General features: G+C 35.5%; 1 protein-coding gene across 1 annotated transcript; it reads left to right on the top strand.

Moving 5' to 3' along the window:
• Positions 1-5,558: 5,558 nt before the first annotated feature.
• On the top strand, positions 5,559-10,848 carry LOC124840251 (protein BOBBER 1-like). The gene is made up of 6 exons (XM_047316271.2): positions 5,559-6,025; positions 9,447-9,619; positions 9,761-9,809; positions 10,218-10,384; positions 10,474-10,557; positions 10,646-10,848. Exons 1-6 carry the CDS (start codon positions 5,635-5,637, stop codon positions 10,682-10,684), a joined length of 903 nt encoding a protein of 300 aa, XP_047172227.1. The 5' UTR covers positions 5,559-5,634; the 3' UTR covers positions 10,685-10,848.
• The last annotated feature ends 8,696 nt before the right edge of the window (positions 10,849-19,544 follow it).

Below are 19,544 nucleotides of genomic sequence, written 5' to 3'. Positions count from 1 at the left end.
ACCATCAAAATTGTGAATTAAATGGAAGTGAACCAGTCATTTTGAATTGTGATATGTTTCTGAGTTGTGTAATAGTTTGCACATCTGTAAAATCATTTTACAAAGTTGTTTTATCACTCAATATAGTTGTTGCATCACTTCCTACAAATTTTGGGTTTAAAACCACCAATTTAGAAGCCTTTTCTGGTGCAATTTTGGTGGAATATTTTTGCATTTTTTGCAATTGCTACTATCATTTGATGAATTTGGCTGTTTCAGTGCTTTCTTCACATTTGAGCAAGTTTGGTTTACCATTCCAAACTTGTGTGCACTGTTCATTTGGTCAGTTTTGAGCCTATATGCAAAATCACCATCTAAACCATCAATTTTGCCTAAATTTGGAAGTGGACCAATGATTTTGTTGTGCAACTTGTTTCTTTGCTTTTTAAGTGTTTGCACACCTTCAAATTGATGATATAAAGTTGCTTGAAGTATCAATTAAGTTGTTCAAACACTTCCATACATTTTTGGGTTTAAAAGCATCGCTTTAAGTTGTTCAATCTTTAAATTTCAATTCTGGATTGGCAAGAGTTGGTTTCATGTTTCCAAATGGAATGATATGATCAAAACAATATAAAACATTCGTAAAAAGCAAAAGAAAACCAAGCAATCCAGTTTTGACCCCAAAAACCGAAAATCCAAAATTCTGCACTTCTTTGGGGACTTTCATCAAACACTTTGCAATTTTTATCAAACACTTTACTGCACTTCGAATTTGACCTGCATTTTTTATTTTCTTGATTGTTTAATATGTTCTAGTGCCTTTCCTAGGTTCCTTTTGTGTCCCTCCTTTAATTCAACGCTCAAACTCACTTGAATTTAACTTATTTGACTTCTATTTGTGCATTCCAATTTGTTTTGACTGAAAAAAACTGGTGCAGTAACAATTTTGGTGTAACTAGTTTGGTTTTGTGCATTGCTGTTGTGACATTTCTTGAAGTCTCCTAGCTACAAGAACCCTTCTCCAACAGGGTAACATACTAGGAAGTGGAAAAATTGTTGAATGGGCTTCAAGAGTTGATCTCCAAGCTGTCTTTTGCTTCCTGATGCAGCAACACTTCTTCGACCAGCACCACATCTTTTTCCAATCAGTTTGGATCTGCACCAATTACAGCCATTGCGGTTTCACCTTTTCACTTGTATTAGGCATAGTTTCAAGTGTTTTTCATTCATTATATCACGGAACCTTTGAGGTTTAATTTGCTTTTTCATTTGCAACTTAAGTGTCTTGGAAAAATGCTTTTCAAGCAATTCCAAGTGCACCATTGAACATTGTGATAGCTTAGTTTCCACTTCTTAGTGTGAAATTGTGTCAAGGGGCTCAAAGTGTCACTTGCACTTTCACTTAGGACCGTCTAGCATCTTTCATTTACATTTGCATTCCTTCTTTAAATTTGCTTGAATGTTTTTTTTATGTTTTACGTCTCTGTGATATATAGGTGTGCGTTTCATCTAGATAAACCTTCTTTAAATTGGCCTCATCACATCATGAAACATATGCTTAAATGCAGGTGCGGGTTCAGCGTATTGAAGATAACTTGACAAACCTATCCCTCCACATGAACCAACAATTTGCTCACCTGAATCAGAATGTTAACTTAATTCTTCATCATTTAGATGATTAAGTTGCTTACTATTCCGTGAATGTATTAGACGACTTTTTTGCTTATATTGACTTATGTGTTTGATAACTTACATTACCTATTTTTGAATATTATTATGTTTGACATTAGTTTTCATACTTGTATTTATCGTTTAATTAGTTTCTTCAAAATTAATCAATCTCACTTCCATAACAAATAAATTCATACTACTTGGTATAAAATTATATTACAAACAAATACTACATTTAAAAATAAATTCATTTTACTAAATTATAATTTTGTTACTTTTAAAAATTAATTTTAATTAATATTTTTAATTTTTTACTCTTTATAAAAAATTTTACAATTAAATATAACATTAACAAATAACATTTTATATTACTTTAATAACTAGAGGTATTTTGGTAATCTTTAATTTTTACCAATTAAACAAATTTTTAAATCTGTCACATCAATCAAATCCTACACTAATTCTCAAAAACTTTACTTCCAAATCCACTCTCAATTACCTCCAAATCCACTCAAACAAACAACAAAAAATTTACCCTCAAATTCCCTCAAATCCGTAGTAATCGATTGTTTTGCGTTAGAATTGACAAAAGTTATATATTGACGCATTGTTTGATTTTCTGTAGAACAATTGAGAATTACACTTTCATATCTGATTGATTTTCATCTGAGAAGTTTTATAGATTGATCAAGGCTCCAAGAATAAAAAATGAGAAGTGGTTTACAGATCTTGAAGAATTCTTGAGAAGCAAACGTGACTGGACTAAAGAGGTTGATCGTTTCTGCACAACTGAAGGTGCATTATGTCTGATTAGGAGAAGAAGACTTGCAATCTTTTATTTGTTGTTCCCTGTACGTGTGGCGTCAGGAAGAAGAGTTGTGTACTCTTGACTTTAAGAGGGGCTATCTCAAAGGGGTTGCTGCGACAAGAACGAGATAGTTCTATGTTTGAAGATTTTGTTGTTCTATATTTGATTGAGAGTTTGTGAGGTGTTTACATTTGAGAGTTGCTATGTAAAGCATTGGTTGTAATACTCTGATCATTATAGTGAATTACTCTTCGATCTAAGGTTGATTGGGAGGGTGACTGGATGTAGGCATTGAGGCCGAACCAGTATAAAAATTGAGTTTGATTTTCTTCTCCATATCTCTTTACATTTGTGCATACATTCTGTAACTGTTTTACACACATACTATTTTCATAGCACACCATTCCTTACGACACAAGAAAGGTTTAAAGAACCATACCATTTGCGAAAAATATTTCAAAAGTGTTATTTTTTTATAAAACACTAATTCACCCCCCTCTTGGTGTTGAGAAACAAAAGTTCATCAATCCTAACATCTTGAATGGCGACGATACGGGTGGGGCTCTAGGAAAAACGTTGAGACTTCCTTCGATCCTCATTAGGTGATGGACACTACTTCCAGCTGGATTCACGCAAGAAGGAGCTCCAAACCAGAGTAGAACAACCATGGAAATAAGTGCAGCTGAAAATGGAAGATAATGAAGTGTTTGAAGTGTTTAAGTTGCAGAAAAGTGTGTGGGTGAAGCCTCACAGCTCAGAGGGCCTTCCTATAGAGGAAGGAAGCTAGAGGAAGGGTGGAGAAGTTGAAAATCAAGAGTGACTCAAGAGCAATAGGGCTGGGAAATGAATTCAGCAGCATATCACTAAGCTTAAAAGTGCCAATTACAAAGGGGAGGCCCTCTTATTTATAGGTGAAGAGAGGCCTCAATTATGATCTAATTTCCCTCCAAAATTCAAAATAAGAAACGAGATTGGAGGCTAAGCTAGCTAGGTCACGGGAAGCATGCTGGGTTACATGGACAATGTTGCCAAAACGTGCTTCATGCAGCTCCACTGGTGTTGGAGCGCCCCTCTCCTGAAGGCGCCTGGGCACACGTGAGCTGGGAAGTCTATTTGGTGCATCTGCACTGGGCACCCCCCTATCTGAGGGCGTTGGAGCGGCCCTGGTGCTGATTCCTTGAATAATGCTTTTACCAAATCTGATTGGTTGGCCATGGTTCTTGCCTTTATTGTATCCTACAAAAACATCATTTACAACTATTAGTTTTTAGACAAGAGAAGAAGGATTTTCATAAGTAACCTTCCATAGAAGTAAAGTGTTAGGTGATCCTTCTTCTTCTTGAATTTTTCTTGCCATGGCTCTAGTAAGAGGTCCAATTTGATTCTTTGATGGTCTTCCATCATTAGGTGTCCTAGAGAGATGGCATTTTCTTTTCGAGGTTGACTGCCTTTCACTTGCCGAGAAGTGATATGTTTTGAATTATCAGAGAATATCCTCGGGAGTGGATATGTCGTAATGATATTTCTCCTTCCAGGTTGTCTAGCTTGGCCTTTAGTGCCTCTAGATTGGCTTCATGTTGTTGCTTCAACTATTGAGTTAGAGTTTCAATTTGAGTTCTCAACATTACCTCAGTTTGTTCTCACATAATTTGTAAGTCAATCTGGTGTTATCTCATGCTTTTCTTGTTCTGGTCGAGTTCTTGATGAATTTGGTTTTGAATAGAGTTCATGGAGTTTAGATCCATTCTTGTGTGTCATCTAAGATGCTTTGATTTATTTGTAGGGATAAATGAGTGAGATCGTGGATAGCTTTATCGGAACTCCATAATGGACGCAAAATATTCTTATTGGATTCAGATTTCAGATTTGCAAGATGTGTGACAAAATCTTAGTGGTGCTTTTGCGAGGTAGGTTTGTCTAGACATATAAAAATCTACATCAATAAGAATTTTAGAATTTGATTTAAGTGTAAGAATAAATATAAAAATGTTTTCTAGTGAGTAATACTTTTTGCTCGAACTCCTTATATGAAGCTTCATAGACATGTTCCTTGTGCTTAGACATCTAAAAAATAATTGTGAATAAATTATTTTACAAATAAAGTCACAACACATGTGTATTTTGAATACTCTTAGTAAAAACTGCAGAACTTTAATGAAGTATTAAAGTCTTTTGCTATTCTAAACATGTACTATCACACAAAACCGGCTTGTAAAGTGAGGTTTGCACACACCCCCTTCACGTCGAGATATAAACATCTCGAGCTTAAGAGTAGAATTAATGGGTGGTCCGATAGTGGCCCGACAACGGATGAAACAAAATGCCCACATAGATCTTGCTAAGATAAGTTTTATTAGAAAATGATTTTAAGCCTAACTCAACCTACAAAACCTGTTTGTAAGATGAGATTTGCATCCACTAATATATAATTTGACTTTATCGGTAGTTGATGTGTGACCTTGAACATGTACAAAAGAAAATAAAATATTAATTTCATAAAAATTGTAATAAAGACCAGCAAAGTAGTAAACAAAGCTCAAACCCTTTGTCTTCCTTCTTAGTAACATTAAAACTTGTCATGATAAGAGGAACAACCTAGCGACAATGGCGAAGTGCCAGATTTAGCCAAACGAAACTTTCCAATAAAAAGATTTAGGAAATTTCGAGAATCTTGTCAACTAGAACGTTTTAGAAGATTTTAAATTTTATGCTTCTAAAACAAAATATTTTAAATTGTTTCAGAAACATCAATTCAATATCACCACTTTTATAATGGTGAGTTTCGTAGTAAAAAAAAGTGAACAAGTAAAGATCAATTATAAATTTATAATATATTTAATAATTCTAATGATAAAAAACATATATTTGTTAGAAGAATAATAATACCACTTATATTTAAACTACAATTTTATAATATACTATATTATTATAATATTGTATTTATATTTATATTTATTATTATTACTTTAATATAATATTTTTTTTTATTAAAAATAGTTATCAAGTAAGTGTTGACAAAGAAAGTGAGTGTAAAAAGTATTATTATTTTTTATTTATTTTAGATTGCTTTTGTTTAAATTAAACCGTTTTGTTGAAGGAAGCCCTAATGTGTCTTTTTCTTCCGTCCCGCCACTTCTTAATTTTCTTGGACACTTCTCACGCTCTTTCCATTCATGGCGATAATCTCCGATTACCAAGAAGAGGAGCAGATTAACGCTAGTTACTCTGAACCCTCTGCCTCGTCTAAATCGGAAACTCATTTGTTCAGCGCCAATTTTGACACCTCCAACCCTCAAGATTTTCTGCGCAAAGTATTCGATTTCGTTGCCCAAACAAGCGACTTCTTCCAAAAGGATACCGCCGTGGAAGAGGTTGTGTCTGTGGCGCGAGCCGCTAAAGTGAAGGCAGTAGTGGAAACGGCTGAGAAGAAAAAGAAGGAAGTGGAATCTGCGCAGGTGGCGGCGGCAGCGGCGGAGAAGAAAAAGAAGGAAGTAGAAGCATCCAAAGAGGAGGCGGCGGCGGCGGCAGCGGAGAAAAAGAAGAACCAAGAGAGCGCTTCAATAGGTAAGAGATTAACGTTATTTATTTTAACTTTCACGCTCTCTTAATACATGTGTAGAAGTTTGTATGTAATTTCCTTGAAAGCGTGAAAGTAGTTAAAAATATATTTATGATGAAAAATAATACAGAAAAATATGTACTAAGCCTTGTAACTAATGATATCTTGTATATAAATTGGACGTATCTTGTAACAAATATAATAAGTGAGTTCCTTTTAAGACTTAATAAATATATGTTAAATATATTTAGATGTAATCTTTTCTTGAATAAAATACAGTCAAACAATGTGTTTGATCTTTTATGAAGACAGGATTAAACTTAATATAAAGAGTGGTTCGATTGTCACGTCAAAAGGTTCACTTGACTGACATCTCTAAATTGCAATTATTTAAGTAATTATTTAAGTCAAGTTTACACGTTCTTGAGGTTATAATTTTATATTCTGTTTTTTTTTTCTACATCTTGTCACTTATAAATTTTGGAATTGAAACATAAGAAATAGATAAAAGACGGATATAAAAAGGTTGAGATAATTTATGGGAACTCAAAGCAATATAATAAGGGGAGAGAATACGGGTAGAGCATATATATATTTATGGAGGGCAATTAGGAGTATTCAAACTCAGTTGTCAGAGTCAAAAGGAATGGAGGAGTTGACATTAGAATTGAGTGTCATAGCATTTTTTTTCTTGAATCCTTCTTGTTCAATCCTAAATTAGCCATCACAAAACCACTCTTTTGCTGTAAACCATCTCCTTCTCCTTGTGGTACTGAATAATTATAAAATTAATTAACACATAATATTATTAGCCTACTAGTCTACTTGGTGGTATAGTCAAACAATTATCAAATCAATTTCATAAATTCAAATTCTTAAACTCTCAAAAGCATTTCAATCATACTCACAGCCGGATGAACCACAAGTCAAACACAATACTCGAATAACTAACATTTTGTATTTCTAGATGTTTATCAACATATAATTCTCACCATCAAGCTGCTGTTTTGCTTTTAAGTGCATGTTGAGATGTTATACTACCAAAAGATCTATATTTGCTCTTGAAATCCTCAATCTGAGCATCAATCTTAGACGTCGCATCAATTTTTCCCGTCAATCTGTCTAAACAACCATACTTTTCTTGTCACACTTCATCATCAACTTTAAATTTTGGATTATAGTGCAACATGGGATTAAGATAATAGCTTGCAACATGCAATGGTCTATGCAATTGGTCGTCTTATCTTTGATCAATGATTTTCCAAAGGAGGGTGTAGCTAAGAAAGATAAAAAATAACTTAATCTCCAAACAAAGTCTATAATTAAAAAATAAATTACAAAATCAAACTTGTGAAAGATAATTAGTTATTATTACCTTTTACTAACTCCATTGAAGAGACTATATCTTCTCTTTAGGTTATCCATTTCTTCATAAATAAATCCCATGGCTGGCTGCTCATTTGAATTCACTAAGCACAACACCTTAATTAGGGGCAAAACACCCTTCATGCAATTCAAAATCCATTATCCAATATCAAATTTTCCACATGCATTCCATGTCTAGTCTTTATAAATGGACTAAATTGACACTCCTTGAATGCGAACAACCTAATAAATAATCCCTTATTTTCATTCAAGCATCCCAAAGTCAAATAAGAATTGGCAAAACAAGTATTGATTGGTCTTATCAAATTTTTTCTCATAGTAAATTTGGGCACTTAGGAAATTAGAGCAGTTCTTGAATGGATGTAGGTTGTGAATTTTTGACCAGTTGTTATTGGCTCTTTTTGAAGTGGTATTTTCTTCTCAAAAACTTCTAACAGTAAATCAATACAACAACATCATCCATCATGTTGAAAATTATATTAGCTGTTTTACATGTTAGAAGCATCAATATATTACCCAAAAAGGTCCCCTTAGTGCTATTTACCAGAAAGTTAAGGGTAGTCATCCTCCTCTAATATGCCCATCCGACAGTTACTGTTGCGTATCCATCTTACTTCCAAAAGTGTCTATGTTCTTCTAAACTCTCACTGGTCTTGTAGCATTAAATATTTCACCCTAATTTTATGGTTTGATGGTGGCTTAAATCTTTTAACATGTTTAGCAACCTAGTAAAGCATCCACTTGAAGTCTTTATTCCGTCCTAGCTTAAATGGTATAGCATTGTTTTGAAAAAAAAAGGTAATTACTTTCATACATCCCCCCTCACTTTTCTCGAAAATGGCATTGACAGTACTTTGATTGCTCACTCCCCTTTGCTTAAAATACTCGATGAAGTTTTGACTCTCTTCTTGCCTTGGACTTTTTCCAGCATCATCTGAATCACCCAAACTACTCCCCTTTGCTGCAGCTAATAAACAACACCCAACATTAGTTTTTAACATCTGTGGGAACTATTATACCTGCTCAAACATCCTTTGATGTTCCTGCTAAATAAAGTTTCAATTGATGAAAACTGCGTGTTAATACTTCCTCACAATATTGACATTTCACCTTTCTTGCTTTTCCATCAATTGAAACTCAATCACTCATGCAGCCCCAGTCCTTGATCCAATACCACTTTCACTTCTAGATGCACCACTTGAACTTCAATAGGTTTACTGCCACCTGATGCCATTTGTTTCTTCAAATTCTGAATGGAACAAAACACTCCAAATCTGAGTGGCAGCAAAAACAAAAGAAAATATTAAGAATAAAAAGTGACATGAGCATTGGAGATGATGAAGTGAGCCTTGTTGATGGTTGATGACCACAAAGCAAGAGCAGCAACGACAATCAATGATGACTAGTTCATGTAATGACTGATGACAATGATGCCTGACAATGGCTTCGAGTCCGTTGTTGATTTGGTGCATCATTGAGTGAAGTGGTGCCGTGTATGATGCTTTGTATCTTCTCTAATATACGATTGGGAATCCTAAGGGCAAAATGGGTCACAATAAACCTGACCAAAGAAGCCAAGTACATGAGAATCTCTCCACACAACGAATCAACATGATAAATGATCCATCAATTTTGCGAGTAAACTCATGATCCCACAGCGATCTCAAACTTTTCTGACCCTCCTCCTACATTAGGTTGCATGGGTCTCTTCTACTTGCAAGATCATACATGTTTGCTTGTATACTCCAGATTTTGGCTAACATTGGATGAGTAAAGGGAATGGTTCTAAATGCCAGTTAGCATCCCTTATTTGTTTCTTTTATGGCACCTTGAACTAATATGAAAAGATGTGTGTTATGGTTAGTGGATTAAGTTATTTATTGTTGTATTGAGGAATCATTTGTACTAGTGTTCTATTTTAGCACATCCATGACAACTAAAATTATTTTATATCTTGTATATATATTGATTCTTGATTAACTCTTTATTTGAAGTTACATTTTATTTTAATTTTATTAATTGTTTTCAACGGCTGAACAGTACCAAACAAAGGTAATGGTCTGGATCTAGAAAGTTACTCCTGGACTCAAACTCTGCAGGAGGTCAATGTGAGTGTTCCTGTGCCTAATGGAACGAAATCTAGGTTTGTCATATGCGATATAAAGAAGAATCATCTAAAAGTTGGACTTAAAGGCCAACCACCAATAATTGATGTAAGTTTATGTTAAACTTATTGTTAGAGAATACGTGTTAATTCATTAAGATTATTTATTGTTTCAACCTAGCTATGTTATCTTTCGTTTCTGTGTAGTTTTTGTAACGTTTTTGTGGATTATGTTTTTAAATATTTTCAGGGTGAACTATATGAATCCATAAAGCCAGATGACTGTTATTGGAGCATAGGTAAAGGATTACTACATTGTCTCTAGGAAAAATCCTTTTTGAGTGATAATAATTATTATTTCTGGAGTTTTATATTTGTATGTTTAATGTATGAATTCACTTGACATAGTTTTGAGGGCGGTTATTGTAGTGTATGAACGTTCTAGTATTCCAGCTTAAGTAGTTGTATTTGGTTGATATTTATTATTGGAGTGAGATCTAACGAACTCTTAGACTGTCACTCATTATTTACGAACCAATTTGCAGGGATCAGATTTCAATTTTTTTGTTAACTAATTGAGTGAGAATGAATGACCTCTTGCTGTTTCACTCATTGTCCACGAATCAATATTGCTGGAATCAGTATTTATTTTTGTTTATTAATGATGACCTCTTCATGTGGAACTGATGTACAAATCTATTTTGCAGAGGATCAGAATACAATTTCTATTCTTTTGACCAAGCATAATCAAATGGAGTGGTGGAAATGTGTTGTAAAGGGTGATCCTGAAATTGATACCCAAAAAGTGGAGCCCGAGAACAGCAAACTTGCTGACCTCGATCCTGAAACTCGACAGACTGTAGAAAAAATGATGGTAACGGATTTATTACATACATTTAATGACACTGTTTTGGATTTTAGAGTACATTTTTTTAGTTGGCTTAGTTCTCTTTTATTATACAGTTTGATCAGAGACAGAAGTCTATGGGCCTCCCTACTAGTGATGAGCTCCAGAAACAGGAAATCTTAAAGAAATTTATGAGCGAGGTGAACTCCTGATTTTCTTATTTTTCTTCTCATCACATGCTCTTCATTGATATGAGAGATCTGACATTCAACTGTCATGTGTTGGCAGCATCCAGAGATGGACTTCTCAAGGGCAAAAGTATCATAAAATGGTGCTACAATACCGCTGTGCTTCTATGGTTTTTGGAATGATCTCGGATACAGGGTTGTACTTTTGTTGTTGTAACAGTGGTACTAGTGTTTGGTGATTTCTATGGTTTTGAACATCATGAGTTTTATGATAAAATGTTATCTTTTATTTGGCCTTCTGAATTATTCCGAGTTCTCGAGTTTGTTAACATTAGTTTAGTTGGATGGGAAAAGAGGAGACAGATATTGAAAATGAATAGAATGGGAGTTTTGGTAGGAAAGGAGTAGAAAGATTTTAAAAATTAGGTAGGGTCCACACTTTATAATGTAGGCCTTTTCTACTTATGTCCATTTTTTCTCCTTGCTGCAACCTCCTAAAATTATATATTCTATCCTTATACATTTATAATAAAATATGAGAAGTTAATTATGTCACCTTACCTCCAAACCTCCTTTCTTCACCTTCCAGTGGGATGGGGTGTGTGACGTTTGAGGGTTTGAGTGTTTTAAATAGGTTACGGGTTACATAATCTAGTATTAATAGATACGGAAACTTGTTTTGGATTAAACATTGTGGAACATCTCATGAAGCATGTATTTTGGATTACTTATTATTAAACTGATAAATAAAGTAATCGTTGACACAATACAATCATGATAAATATAGTAACTCTTGACACAATATAATGATGATAAAATAGGATAAATAAGCTAGATAATACAAATTGTATGTATCAAGCTTGGAACAAATAAACTCAATTTGAGGACTCCTTAATGACTTAGTTAATACATCTGTGAGTTGATAGTTTGACCCAATAAATTCAGTACATATTTTTTTAATCAATAACTTTTCACGAACAAAATGACAATCAATTTCTATATGTTTAGTCTCTCGTGAAACACTGGATTAGATTTAATGTGGAGAGCAGCTTGATTGTCGCAATACATTATAGTATGAATGTCACAGAATTTAAGCTCTTGAAGGAATTGTTTCACTCATATAAATTCACATGTTTGTGATGCCATTGCCTTATACTCAGCTTCAGCGGTTGATCGAGCTACTACATTTTGTTTCTTACTTTCCATGAAATAATGTTTCCTCCTAAAAAAAACACTATCCTATAGTAGACTGTCTATATAGGCGAACCTACCAAATATGCATCACAATACCTAGAGACTTGAATGCTTCCATTATCCTCATAACAATCTTGCTCGGGAGCCTTTTTGACAGACCTTAGAATGCAAATGAGAGCATTCCAATGGTCAACACACGGAGTCTGCATGAACTGACTAACCACTCCAACTGCAAAGGATAGATCTGACCTTGTAATGAGATAAATCAGTTTTCCAACCAACCTTCTATACTTCTTTGGATCGAAGAATAATTTACCTTCTTCTATCTTTAATTTCTGGTTTGAGTCCATGGGGCTATCTACCGGTCTGCAATCAATCATGTTTGTTTCTTGTAATATATCAAGAGCATATTTCCTTTGGAAGATTACAACTCCATCTTTTGATTGCGTTACTTCAATGCCTAAGAAGTATTTGAGACTTCCAAGATCCTATGTCTACACAAGTCCTCTTTCAGTTGAGATATTCCAACAACATCATTTCCTGTAATGACAATATCATCAACATATACTATTAAGTAAACACATTTCCCAATAGAAGAATGACAATAAAAAACTGAATGACCTACTTCATTGCGTTTTAGCCCAAATTTTTTAACAATGGAGCTAAACTTTCCAAACCAAGCACGTAGTGATTACTTGAGGCCATATAAAGATTGATGAAGTTTGCATACCATACCAGACTCCCCCTGAGCAACAAACCCAGGAGGTTGCTCCATCTATACTTCTTCCTCAAGATTACCATGTAGGAAGGCATTCTTGATATCCAATTGATGAAGTGGCTAGTGACGAATGACTACCATGACAAAGAAGAGACGAATAGTAGTCATCTTGCCTATAGGAGAGAAAGTGTCACAATAATCAAGACCATAAACCCGAATGTAACCTTTTACAACAAGTCGGGCTTTGAGCCGATCAATATCACCATCAGGGTCGACTTTAACTGCATACACCCATCGACAACCAATCGCCTTTTTGCCCGGGGGAAGGGGCACCAGCTCCCAATAGTATTACTGTGGTCAAGAGCCTACATTTCTGCAATCATAGCTTGTCACCATCTAGGATGATCAAGTGCTTCTTTCACATTCTTGGGTATAACAACAGAAGACACTGAGGATAAAAGAGAAACATAAGAGGGCAACAATCGATGATAATTAAAAAAATTATTAATGGGATGAGGGTTTCGAGTGGAACGAGTACCTTTTATGAGAGCAATAGGCCATGCTAAATCATTTGCACCAGGAGGCGTGGGAGGAGGGGACGAGGGAGAAGAATTTGAAATAGGAGATTCACTATTGTCTTGGGGAGGTGGATTATCCATTGGGGCCCTGTGTGACATGATCTCAATATGTGGAGAAACGAGTTCAGGAGGATTGTGGTCAAGACTTAGAATAATAGAGACAATGGAATTATTTGACTCAGCCACTAGAATAAGAAGGACCTGTTAGAGGATAGAAACATCCTAAACAGATGGAGAGAAATAAGGAGTGTGTTAAAAAAATGTGACATTGGTAGACATGTAATACTTCTTAGTTTCAGGAGAGTAACACTGATATCCTTTTTGAAGTCGAGAATAGCCTAAGAAGAAACATTTGAGAGCACGGGCAGAGAGTTTGTCTAGACTTGGAGACATGTCATGAACAAAACATACACAATCAAACACTCAAAGAGATGTATGAAAGAGAGGATCATTAGGAAATAGAATGGAGAAAGGGATTTTATTATCAAGAGAGGAGGAGGGCATCCTATTAATAAGATAACATGCAGTTAAGATGACATCCCTCAAGTGATGGACAAGAATATGGACACCAAGCAAAAGGGTACTGTCAGTTTCAACCAAGTGTCTATTTTTTCGTTATGCTATACCATTTTGTTGCGGTATATGAGGACAAGTAGACTGATGTAAGATACCATGGGAACTCAAGATGGCAGAAAAGGAGGATGGGAAATATTTTTTTGCATTATCACTTCTTAATATTTTTATTACTTGACCAAATTGATTCTTGATTTCTTTCAAAAAGGATGTAAAGATGACTAACAATCAGAATGATTTTTCATAAAGTAAACACCATCAATGATGGTAACAATATCTAAAACCAGAGGAGGAGATACAACTAGTTCCCCATATATCAGAATGGATGATGGAAAAACTAGAATTATATATTGATTGAGACCTTTTAGGAAAGGAAGATCTAACATGTTTTCCTAATTGACATGACTCACATTTTAGACCACTAAGTTCAGGACACATCTTTTTTAATTAGGACAAATGAGGATGGCCAAGTTGATCATGTAGCAGTTTAGGATTAGGAGCAGCAACACAGGACACCCTTAGACGAGATCCAAAATGGTATAATTCGTCAGCTTCATATCCTTCTCCAATCTGTCTCCCTTTTACCACGCCCCAATATAACAAAATATTTGTGATCAAAGGTTATTAAAAAATTTAACATTTTGGTCAACTGGCTTAGGGAAATTAAATTAAAAGGACAATTAGGGACAAAAAGAATAGAGTTGAGATTGAGGGAGGGAGACAAGGAAACATGACCGACTCCTTTGGAGGAAGTTTTAGATCCATTTGCAAGGGTTATGAAATGAGGTTTTTCTCGAAAGGAAATAGATGAGAACAAAGATGTATTACCAGAAATGTGATCAGAAGCACCTGAGTTAATTACCCATGAAATTTGACCTTCCATGGATTGAGAAACGCCGGCTGTTAATGTACTGGGAGATTGAGATGGTTGTTCCAAACTGTTAGACTTTAACCTTAAATACTGTTGATATTCATCCTCGAAGAACTTAGAAGTAGAAGTTTCAGTCTTCGAAATATTGGCAGTTTTGGAAGGGAAACCATGTAAAGAGTAGTGATTCTCTTGAGTGTGACCCATCCTTTTATAATATGTGCATTGGGGACGTCTCCGACCTCCTCGTCCTCCTCTTCTAGTGTCATGTCCTCCTCTTCCTCGTGTGGAAATCATGACAGATGGTTCCATTAGTTCATGTGCTTCCTGAGTTTGAGGTACCGGGACACGCAGAAGACGAGTGGTCAATGTTTCCATGGAAGAGACCTCATGACTGGTCAGAAGTTGATCTCTGAGATGATCAAAATCGGGATGTAGGGCACGAAGGATCAATACCATGTAAAATTTGTCTAGTTTCATTTTGATATCTTCTAATGGGTCCGCTTCCAAAAACATCATGAGTTCTTCGACAATAGATTGGGCTTCAATCATGAAGACACCATATCACAATCTGCCATTTTAAGAGATGCGAGCTTGTTTGCAGTGTCATAGAGACGTTGAATATCATTGGCATAAATGCTTTGAGATTTCTTCCAAAAGGAGGGATAAGTTTTGAAAGCCCTTAGAGATATAAGAAGTTTGAGTTCCACTGATTGCCATAACAGGGCACCCAATTATAAATCTTCTTGTTTCCACTGATCAACTTTTTTTGTTGGCACATGGCCTCCATCTCGCTCAAGGTGGTCATAATGCCCTTGGCCAAGGAACCACATTTCAACAGCAACAGACCATGATAGATAATTTTTTCCATGTAGCTTCTCAGAGGTAATTGATGGACTTTCGGAGAAGGAAATAGTACTGTAGATGCCATCTCTGAAGAAGACGAATCGTACCAGTGAAGACAGAAACTAGAGCGGAATCGACCCGCTTTGATACCAACTTGAGAATTAAACTATAAAATAATTCTAGAAGGCTTGATTGATCCTCTCATAATCTTCTATTTATAAGAATAAATTGACACAAGAGTACATGATAGATAGGGTAACCCTTAACAGAATATAATCATGATAAATAGGGTAACCCTTGACACAATATAATGATGATAAATTGTCTTCCAGAACATGTGATCCGAAGACATTCTGAAAGCTTGCTCTATTCTAGGACTACCATGACCTCCCTTCCCTCAAGAAGGCATTGATAGACTTAATGGAAAAGATTAGAGGAAACAAAGTGACTTTTAATCCAAACCACATTGTTCTAAGAGCTGGTGCCACAGCAAATAAGATACATGTCTTGTCTTGCTGAACAAGGAGATGCGTTCCTCCTTCCCACTCTATATTACCATGGGTATGTATTAATTTCATCTTCTCGATAGTAACCTGTATGACATTTTGCATCTTCTTATGCAATAACTATAAATAATGTCCACAAATAGGAAAGACTCACATCTTAAATAACATTGTTTCTGCAAATTACATCAACGACCTATTTTCCGAAGAAAAATGATATTAGACCTTTTTAACTTAAGATATCGAGATAGAGAATGTACTATTATGCTTAAGCCAAAATAGTTTGTCCCTGATAGTTTTTCTTGTATTTATAAAGTGAAAAAGTTAAACGCATAATGCAGTATTATCAAATTATTGAAGGATGTTTCTTTACAACTGCGAACACTATCCTTAAGTAAAATTATCTAGAAAATCCCTACTAAATCTCCGTTTGGTTGACTGGAGAGGATAAAGGTTACACACAAACAAAGACCACAATTGGATTCGACTTTGAAATGCTGGCCCATATGTGTTAATGTAGGGCTTCGGCCTTCAACCTTCGGACACCTCTCCTTGCATCATGTTCGGGCATTCTCTGCATGAAGAGGTCGGGTCGATAATTCTCTTTAATCCATTCTGATTGTTCTTAAATTTGGTCGTTTTTCGTTGCTTGGCAAGTAGTTCAACTTGATCCTTTCAAGGTGTAAAGGTTGTATTGAACTGTCCATGCCTCGAGGTTACCATGGAAGGAAAAAAAATCCGCCTCTATGGATATCTACAAGTAAAATTCATGATGGATAATTGGTACCTAAAAATATTTACTATCCGCAGGTTGTGGATAGCGAATATTTTAATATCCACTTCTTATAAATGGGTTGAGTGTGTGTATTATACTACTTGACCTACAAATATCGGTTATCCGCAAAAAATAAAAATAATAATTTAATTTATATTTTATTTAATTAAATTAAATTTAAAATAAAATTAATTTATATGTTTTAGATTAAATTTAACTAAAATTAAATTTTAGCTTATATTTTATTTCATTTATATTAAATTTTATATATTTTTTTTGTAATTTTATTTTAAAAATGTATAAAATATATATTTTTTAATATTTGCGGGGGTATCTACGAGTATGCGCGAGTTTTAAAATATTTGCGAATTTTTTTTAAACGAATATCTGCGGGGGTAGCGAGTGAAATTTTTATTTTTGGATTGGGTTGCGGGTACGCACTATCCATACCCGACCCGACTCATTGTCATTCCTAGTTACCTCCCTTATCTTGACATCCTTTCCTTGAAAGATGTGTGAATGCTTTTAAGATAAGTTTAATCATTTCGGAGGTTCTTATTTTTGCATAATCGTCTCAAATAGGTCATTGTATTTTGTTTATCCCAATTAGGTCTCCTTTTCTGCAAAATTGAGTCAATTTTGACCTTGTCGTTAAATTCAGTGGACGATGTTAAAATTTGTATGTTTTGGCTTGTTGACTGCGCAATTTTTAATGACGTGGCAGAGTTATGTGGAACTTAATTATTTTAAATTTTGAACTCCATGGATTGACCAGCTAACACCATGAGAAACCCACCGCCAACCTCACCGTCGCAATACCCAAACTGCCCAATCCCTGACGCAGAACCGGCCACCACAACGACTCAACCACCTAACGCCAATACAGCGCCGTCACATCAACATCTTGTTGTCAGTGCCTAACCGTCACTGTCGTCCAACAAGCCCAAATCGTGTCGCCCGCGCTCACGACCATCCACCAGAAGCCAGCCCCAAATCGCGTCGCGATCTCCTCCATAACCAACCCAAAAATGCGACGCTTCCTCCATTGACGCACCACCACGAAGCTTCGTCCATCACCATCTGCAAATCAAACACAGAGAAACCCATCAAAAAAGCACGCCGCCAGTAGCCAGGGCAAAACCACCATCTCCCTCATGCTTTCATCAACCTGCAAAGAGGGAACCACAATCGCGAAAAGCGAAAACAGAGACCTTAACCGTCGTGTTTGTCGATTCCAGAACCACCAACCTATCTTCATTCTTGCGCCTCACCACCACCAACAATCCAAAACTTGCAAATCATTCCCAAAATCACAAAAACTGCAACGCCTTCATCTTCCATCAGCCAATGCTTCTTTCTGCTTTCGTAAAATCCCAAATCGAACCTGTAAGAAGCACCAACATACAACGCGCCACCACGAGAGGAATTTCTAGCGCCTTCTTTATCCTTCGCTTGCAGTGCGGTGCAAGCTCCTTTGCCTCATCTGCAAAACCCTAATTTGGGAGAAAGGGGGCTACCACGTGGCAGTCCCTCATCGACTACGTTCATCTGGACAAAGCTGGTCAATCGTGGTCATTTTAATCTTTTTCTTTTTCATTTTTAAATTACACTTAATGAGACTATGTCATTTAAAATTGTGCAGTCAACAAGTCAAGACACACGAATTTTAACGTCGTCCACTGAATTTAACGACAAGGTCAAAATTGACTCAATTTTACAAAAAAGGAACCTAAATGGGATAAAAAAAATACAAGGATCTATTTGAGACAATTCTGCACAAATAGGGACCTCCGGAATGATTAAACCTTTAAGATAATAACTCTCAAGTGTGATCCTTCACATTTCCAATCCTACACGTGTGATAATGCTAATTCTTACCATTATCTAAGCATCATTTTAGTAGAAAAATCAACTCTTCTTTAGCTTATTACTTGCTTAAATCTCTCTTTTATTTAGTTTTAGTATTTATTTATATTTTGAGCTACATTACGTAAATAATACTCTAATCCCTTGTTTTTTGATCTATTTCGATGTTAGGAAGATCCTCCATTACATTGAAGAGCCTTGGTGATCCAGGAAGTCATTGATTTAAAAGTCATTTTCGCTTAAGCGATTATAATTTAGCTTAAGCGAGAATGACTATCTTCTCCAAGAAGTTTATTCTCGCTTAAGCGAGAATAATTTAGCTTAAGCGAGAATTCGGGCAGTATATATACGCACGAGGCAGAAAGAAAAAGGGTCTTTAGTTCTTTGGAGGCGCGATTTCACGTCTGGAGCTCATGGAGGGCGCGAGGAGCTTGTGGGAACATCTCCTCCTCTTCCTTTGGGTCTCCTTCTTCTTTCATCTTCCATGTTTGTAAGCTTTAGGGTTCTCCATGGAAATGGAGAACAAGATTCATCTTGTTAGGGTTAGATGTAGCCTATGAACTCTTGTGTAATGAATGATTGTTTCGTATTTATAAATGTCTTTTCTATCTATTACTAGTATTCTTGTTTCCGATCTTAAAGCTTGCATGTAATGGGGACGTTCATGATTTGATTTTGGGGTTTCATTGAGCCAGGGATGGGATATGAAATCTTGAATTGAAACAAGAGTCCTTATGGGTCATTGAGCCAGGGATGGGATATGATTCACATGTTGTCTTAGATCCTAGTTCTTAATGCGGGTTTGCTTGTTAGATTGTCCAAGGGATTGGAGTTTGATTAGGAAAACCTAGGCTCTTTCACCTAAGGGATTAGGGCTAGAGTGTTTTAGTGGATTGACTTTAGTAAATTGATAGAGAGGAGATGAAATTGGTTATACACAAGAGTGCATTGGTGAAAACTAACCTTAACAATGTCATTTCATACCATTTCTAGTCTTTTCCATTTCCAAGTGCCTTCAATACCAAAGTCCAACCTTGTAATTACTTGTGAATTTATCTTTTTGCACATATTCTTAAAT

Source organism: Vigna umbellata, chromosome 1 (genome assembly GCF_029865625.1).
Source record: "Vigna umbellata cultivar VRB3 chromosome 1, Vumbellata_1.0, whole genome shotgun sequence".
Taxonomy (NCBI): domain Eukaryota; kingdom Viridiplantae; phylum Streptophyta; class Magnoliopsida; order Fabales; family Fabaceae; genus Vigna; species Vigna umbellata.
The sequence above is the reverse complement of the archived record's forward strand: the minus strand, read 5'-3'. Positions and strand labels throughout refer to the sequence as shown.